Below are 7,578 nucleotides of genomic sequence, written 5' to 3'. Positions count from 1 at the left end.
TTGTAATATATTATCTTGGCCCATTTCGTCGACAACACTGACTGGTGTGCAGACGGCGATACGCGACAAACGAAATTCCTTGCAGACGCAAACGTGGATAGTCTGCACCAGTGTCAACATATGGTAAAGAAATACGTGAATATCACGCGAAATGGGTTTTGCTGATGAGGTAAATACACACATTTCGATTTACTATTTAATTTATTATATAGCACATTCCATTATGTGACTTTTATGTTTGCAGCAGATTTTACGTGTATGATTCTCCCTCCGTCAAAAACTTACAAGCGTGTGGGCGTGTGTTTTGTAAACATAGTTTTATATTATGTACAGTTTGTATTAAATCTATGTGCATTTACAGAAAATATCAAAGCTGTTGTGCAGTTTTTCCATGTTCCACAGTCATATAAGCGTAACGTTAGTTCCCAGCACAATTATAGTTGAAGGCACGTCTGACGTTTCTGATATATATCTAATCAAGAGCCGTGATAAAATCGAAATTACATCGTTCGTATCACTATCATGTGCACAGATTCTGTTATCGGGAGATAGTACTTTGGTAATTGAATGTTGAAAATGTTCACCTTCATGTATTTATTGCAATGACAAGTATATGCGTTTTCTAATTAAGAACACCTAATTAAAGCATAGACATATGAAAGCGTGTGGTTTAGTTGCGAACGCAGTTAGTTTATTCCTCCGCTAGGAAGAAATGTTAATTAGGGGTAATTAATTTTTCATTTATTCCTGCCACAGTGCCACGTCTATGATCACCATAAATAAATCGAACTTAGATTTGAAAAAGGAAAATAAATTATCAGGGTAAGCAGGACTGATACGCAATTTTTAAAAAATTGAGGATTTGAACCACTGTATTGTGACCCTATGGGTATCGAACTCGGGCCCCGATAGATTTGATGAGGTTTTCCCACTTTTTTTAAATTATTTTTTTTCAGGCATCTTCGAACGAATTTGAGTCCGACTTCACACAAAATAACGGAACCAACTTTGAAGCGGAAAAATCTCCGATAATTGTGACAGAAAGTTCCTGTGCGTAATGATAGGAAATTTTTCCGAGATGTGAATGACCGTGGACCTGAAGATGCAAGAGAAAACAAACTTTCATTACTTCTGTGGGTTCCAAAAATTGTAGTCTATAAAGCAAGTACTGACAATAAATTATTCAAGCTCGCACAGTGCAAATTCTTTTTGTCATTTCGCATTAGTTGCCTTCTCTCCGCCCGCAATGAATGTGGCAGTAAAGGTCATTTTGCCCTCGTCGCGAAAGAAAAGTGTGTTCTGGTTAGCCAAGAAGAAGCACGTGATATATCTAGCGCTCCTGTAAGTGGATGGGAAAACTCACGTGATATGCTTGCAGACGACAGCCCGCGCAGTGTAGAGCCTTGTAACGTAATAAATATCGAGATTACGTAATACACTTTATTGAAGTTTCAAAATATGAAGAAAGAAAAAAGGGTACTTAATAATTATTCTTGAAATTGACATCCCATAACTCTTCTGCCATGAGCAGATTAATGGGAGAGGGGTGAATGCCCTATGGTGATAAAACATCAATTAATATAAGAGTAAATGGAGATACATTGACATTGTGAAGGTTTTAGAATTATACAAAATCAGTACAATTTAATATATTTTCACTAAGTTAAACAATAAAATCAGTTTCATTAACATACATTAATAAGGACTGTATTTATGTTTAAAAATAATTGACATATGGTAAAACAGCAGAAGAACCAATCTGAAATCAGAACAAAAGTTACAGATGATTTAAACTTTTAGGAACAGAATATGAACAAATTTTCTTTTCTACTAAATTTTGAGCTCCATAGTAAATTAGAAATTATGTTATTTGATGTTATTCTAATTACAGTTGTATACTTTTCAGTGTTCCATTTCTGAAAAAGAGGAGCCATTGTATGATCCTAGGATTCTCCAACGCCTTGATCTGAAGAAGGCCTTTGCTACTTTTGAACCTGCAATCTCGATTCAAGATCCAGGGGATGGTCTCTTGGTGAGGCCTCTGTGTGCAGGGGATTATGAAAAAGGTACATTGGTTTCCCCTCTTTCAGCACAAATTATTGGATAGTGCAGTTCAAGAGTTGGTAATGACTTAAGCGATAGGAGAATCATATCAAGTGTAAACGAGTGAACAAACTGTACAAGTTACATATTTTAAATAGAATTTGCTGCAAAGTTCCATGGTATGTTCAAAATACAAAGTTCCATGGTATGTTCAAAATACATTAGCATATAAACTGTTCATCTTATTTGATAGAGCAACTGCACAAAAAGCTTGTACAAAATTTATTGAAAATTTTCAACCTTCAATTGGCTGGTTATCAATAATTCTATTTATAACAATTCAATATCCTTTGATACTAATGTATTACTATCAGCTTATTGTATAAGTGATTCTGGTTGGAAAGTATGAGAATTTGAAAATCTAATTTTTTTTTTAATTTGTATGACAGGTTTGACATGATGAAGTAACAGACAGAAATGGCAGAAAAATTAACTTTTCTGCAGCATTTAGCTAATAAATCTCAGAATTACACAGTCACTGTAGCTTTGTTATCACTAATAAAGAAAACCCTTATGTATCTATTTGCTTGCAAAAAGAAAAATATAGTGAAATTGCAACTTTTTTTCAGGTTTTCTTCAGCTCCTGTCGCAGCTCACTTCTGTTGGTGATATATCTGAAGAACTGTTTCTTAGTAAGTGCCTTTTTTTAAATTGATTTTTGCTAGTAAAAATCAATCAGGTTGCTCATACAGTTAAACTTGTGAAAACCAGATGGACGTAACTCCAATTTTATCATATTTACAGGAGAGATAAAAATGTATTCTAAGGAATATGTCTGACTAAAAAAAATAACAGTAAACTGGAGATATGTGACAACTTCACGACTAATGAGAAAAGATGGAGATACATCGATCTGACTCCTGATAGCTCTTCAGAGGAGATAAGTTTAACCAAGTTGGAAACTGCATGGAGTTACATTCCTCTGGTTCTCATATGACAATATATACCATTATATATATATATATATATATATATATATATATATATGCGCCATTTTATGGGAACAACAAGACGAAATAAACAATTTTATATTATTTAGTGCTTATGTGTACTACTTTCACACTAGCTCAATTGAAGTATGTATGTTGTTATTTTACACTGTTACATCTCACTAGCATGGACGTTCGCAGGATTTTTTCCAGAGAGGGGCAAACAAGGCACATTTCCCCCAATAACATTGTTGTTCCCTCAAAAAACATTGCTTAAATTTGAATTTATCACTCATGCAATAATTAACACATATTATTGTGGCTGAAATGAAATTATATGTATGAAATATATAATTTTTGGTTGACTTTCATTTTCCGGGGGGTGCCATAACCCCCCTCCCTTCCAAATGCCCAGCTCGCTAGGTATTATCATAGAAAACCAGTGCGTGTTTCTTAAAGCAAACAAAGCTAATGAAATGAGAAGGCAGGAAGAGTAATGTTGGGATTAAACTAAATGTCCCAGAGTGAGTATAAATTTTAATGTCCCCTGGGATTAACTTTCCCTGCCCAAAAAATCCTGGCTATTTACTTGAATAACATTGAGTGAAGTATTTGAGAGTTCAATTGTCATAATTATTAATGCTGGCTTCATATTCACGAGCATAACTGCTAAGATGATTAAAAATCTCTATTTTGCGTTCAGTAGAAGAATTCTGCTTAGTCAAAATTCATGTATAGGCAGAAAAGTCTTGAACTGTTATTATCTGCACTAACATTACTACTCTCTTTGCAGAGCGCTTCAATGAAATGAAGTCATGCCCAGGCACTTACTATGTCACTGTTGTGGAAGACAGGAACAAGAAAAAGATTGTTGGAGCTGCATCTCTTGTTGTAGAACAAAAATTTATCCATGGTTGTGCTGTGGTGAGTTGGTTCTTTAAATGTATAATTTATCACACGTAATTTGTTGGGTGTTGAGGGCAGTGATTAAAAGAAATAAAGTACAGTTGAACATGGGTTATATGTATGTCAAGGTGAAGAGAAAATAATGTGTATAACTGAGAATTACGTACAAATCAGATTTAGATACCATGTCATATTATTAAAATACTATAATTGTATCTATTTTGAGGAACAAAAAACAGTATAATACAGGTTGTTTCCATTATAAAGCTTGCTAAATTAACAAATCTAAAAATTTGATTTTTAAATACAATACATTTGCATTTGATTAGTGAACACTTATACCGAACCCAATTTTAAAAAAAAATCATCTAAGTGTGGTGTAAGCGATGCCTAAATCTACAGTTATTTTAGTTTTAGTTCCATGTGGATTAGCGTCCACTTGCCATATACATTTAGTTTTAGGTCAAGTGCAACTTTTCCTCTTTCCGTTCTCCATGGCTGACCAGTAGCAGCTAAAAACAGTAACTTCTGTGACATTGTTGTAGCTTGGTTACGTGCAAATCAACTGTATTTCATGAAAATTATAATGCGTAACACAGAATTACGTATAAATGCATTACGTACAAATAAGGTTTAATCAGCACATTTTGAAATTATATTTTGTCGGGACCTGTGGTAATTTACGTATAAAACAGAATTACTCAGAACTGAGTTAAGTAGTAGAGTAGATCCACATGGTCCAAAACTCATTCGAAATTCCAAATTCAAAACTACAAAATATCAGTTTCTGTAAACAAGAGCCAATTTGAAGAATATCCATACATAGTTTGCAAGATTGATGGAGTTTATTTTACATTGCTTTTCTGTCAGTTTTGGCTAATTGCAAAGATGAGGATGAGTGATGGTAAAATAAAATTAACGAAGGGACACTCAACACATACCCAGGCTGGAATTCAAACCCAGGACCATGGCATCGTAGTGCGCCATGCTGACCGCTCTGCCAAGGAGGTTGGTATAGTTTGCAAGCGGATGTATTTTCAGTATATAATTCTTACATGCAGTTTCTGGAATAAAATTATGATTCTTAAATCATTAGATGCACTTGCCATAACATGAGATCAGTTACAGATTTATCTCTTTTTGTTCTTGCAGAGAGGTCGTCTTGAGGACGTGGTAGTTAGTGACGAGTATCGTGGAAAACAGCTGGGAAAGCTGTAAGTATATTTCAATTCAGTGCTTTCATGCATAAAATGCAATAGAAATAATTGTTCCTAACATTTTGTTTGTAACAGTTAATTGCAAATTTGAAATTCTTTGAATATAAATTTATAATCTCTCAGAATTTAATCATGGATCCTACAGTACATGTTTCATGATTCCATGGTTTAGTTTTTATCAATTATTTCATTACACATATCTTATTGTTTTATTTGACGTATGGAGCAATAGCCCTTCCTTCATCCTCTGATGAATATTAATATTATTCATAGAACATTAAAAAAAAATACAAGATGAAATATTTATGATAGGTTTTAATGACATTTTGTCACAGTTCCCTAACACTTTTCTCAAACAAAAAATATCCAAATATGGCTCTTTAAGAAAGTGTAACTCATTATGTCTTTGCTCCAGCTCTCATTATTGAATCCCCCTCAATACATTTGGATTGCGAGGACCTCCCTGATTGTCGTAGTGTCGTCACCTTGTAATCAAGTGGTCCCGGGTTCGATACTCGGAGGCACATAGTGGTTTGGATCCCACTTTAAGCTGTAGGTCCAGTCCCGATTAGCCTTACTGTGCATAAAGAGGACTTAAAACAACAAATCAATCAATTTGGATTGCGAATATCTTAAGAAATTAGGGTATATTAGATGTTCTTCCTACCAACACTGCATGACGAATGGAAGGCTTTAAACTGCTCTACTCAGGGATGCACGTTTCACCACACCACCTATAAAGATGTAGATGTGCGGCCAAATTTAAATCTTCTAAATGTTTCTGCCCCACCCTGTACTATATCCAAAATCTGGCAGTTGGGAGGAGTAATTGCTTCCCCCTGCATCATGAGAATTATCTCCTATTGGACACGCCACCACTGTAACCAAGAATTTTCCATGAAACTTGTTGAGTTACTTACTCTACTGACTCTATAAATTTTTTTTTAGTTTTGTAAGTCCATTTTATGCACAGAAAGACTGATCGAGACTGGAACTTCAGTTTGAAGTGGGATCCGAACCACTATGTGCCTCCATTAAGTCTCATGCCATGCATGCAATATGTAAATGAAATTTGCGAGTTCTTTTGTAGCAACTCTGCATATAACCTGGACCACAATGTGAATCCGTTAAATTTCCTGGTATAAAAGAAAGCATACTATAAACTTTCTTTTTTGTACATTCCAGCATTATTTCCACAATTAATCTACTAGCGCAGGAACTTAAATGCTACAAGATAACCCTGGACTGTAACGACCAGATGATATCTTTCTATAAGAAACTAGGATACATTTTGGAGCCGGGAAAAGCTAACTACATGACCATCAGGTTCTCATCTTGAGAGAGAGTGCGAGAAAGAAAAGGTTTGCTCAAACTACAAAGCAGTTTGTTTCGTTGGAGGACATTTACTAATTCTGGTGCTGGGAAAAAGTCCACCAAACGAATTGAGTATGTTTCTCATGATGGTTTTAATGAGTGCAACTGCTTCTGGCTGTGAGTGTACTTCCACACACAATATCAGGGACAAATATGTATTTTTACAATCTGTATTAAAAAAAATGGCAGTATTGCATTTTTAAATGTACGAGGTGATGGAAATTATAGATAATATTTCCGGGCTGAGGTGTAGCTATTCTACTTATATTTATATTGTGAATAAACAAGGAAATGTATTATAATACGTATATGTATTTATTAATGTATTAATAAACATTTCAGTATTACGGTTTTCTATCATTCTGAAGTTGTGGTTCTACATTACAAACTGTTATTTTAATGCAAGGTATTAAAATAATGTCAATAATATGTATTCACTCATAAAATTTTTAGTAGTGAAATTGTAAGACTAATGGATTGGACCCTGAAAAATTGCAATTTTTTTTTTATGAAAACAAGTCTATACATTTTTAAAATATGTACATGCAATCATGTAGTGGCATTGGAAAGTATCAGTTCTATTTTATTTACTGATATCAGCTGATAATTTTCTGGGGTTTTTGGTCTCACATGGGGTCCACAAAAATGCCACACAACACTTTTGTGGAGTATGATTATCCTGGAAGTTGTGCAAAATTCAAAGTTTCAATTTATTTTGCACCAAGGTTGGGTGAAAAACTATATTTCGTGATTACAAAACAGGTATTTTTTTATTATAATAAACTGATTAATATAACTGGGGTGGAATAATCACCTACTAATACTGATCAATATTTTGAACAATTTTTAATTGTTACAATTTTGAAGCAATGGTATTGGTTAAGCAATAATTTTTACTAAAGAGTGTAAATAAATATGTATGAAAAAATATACACATCCAGTGCCATTGCTGGAGGAAAGGGTGCTAACACTCTCTACAAAACAATTCTCCCCTCTTCTCAACTTCACTAAATTTTTGGTGGCAATGTCACAGTCATCCTGAGCTAAGA

General features: G+C 34.1%; 1 protein-coding gene across 2 annotated transcripts; it reads left to right on the top strand.

Annotated features, from left to right (window-relative positions):
* Nucleotides 1-38: 38 nt before the first annotated feature.
* LOC145983115 (putative glucosamine 6-phosphate N-acetyltransferase) lies at nt 39-6,864 on the top strand. 2 transcript variants are annotated; one of them, XM_083116394.1, is made up of 6 exons: nt 39-169; nt 1,907-2,066; nt 2,673-2,735; nt 3,826-3,956; nt 5,091-5,152; nt 6,341-6,864. In XM_083116394.1, the coding sequence occupies exons 1-6, from the start codon at nt 152-154 to the stop codon at nt 6,492-6,494; spliced, it is 588 nt and encodes a 195-aa protein (XP_082972520.1). In that variant the 5' UTR covers nt 39-151; the 3' UTR covers nt 6,495-6,864. The 2 variants fall into 2 exon arrangements, with proteins under 2 accessions (XP_082972520.1, XP_082972521.1); XM_083116395.1 differs by lacking the exon at nt 39-169 and adding an exon at nt 1,354-1,476.
* The last annotated feature ends 714 nt before the right edge of the window (nt 6,865-7,578 follow it).

Source organism: Lepisma saccharinum, unplaced genomic scaffold, assembly GCF_977018435.1.
Source record: "Lepisma saccharinum unplaced genomic scaffold, izLepSacc3.1 HAP1_SCAFFOLD_656, whole genome shotgun sequence".
Taxonomy (NCBI): Eukaryota; Metazoa; Arthropoda; class Insecta; order Zygentoma; family Lepismatidae; genus Lepisma; species Lepisma saccharinum.
Note: the sequence above shows the minus strand (reverse complement) of the source record. Positions and strands in the feature narration are given on the sequence as shown.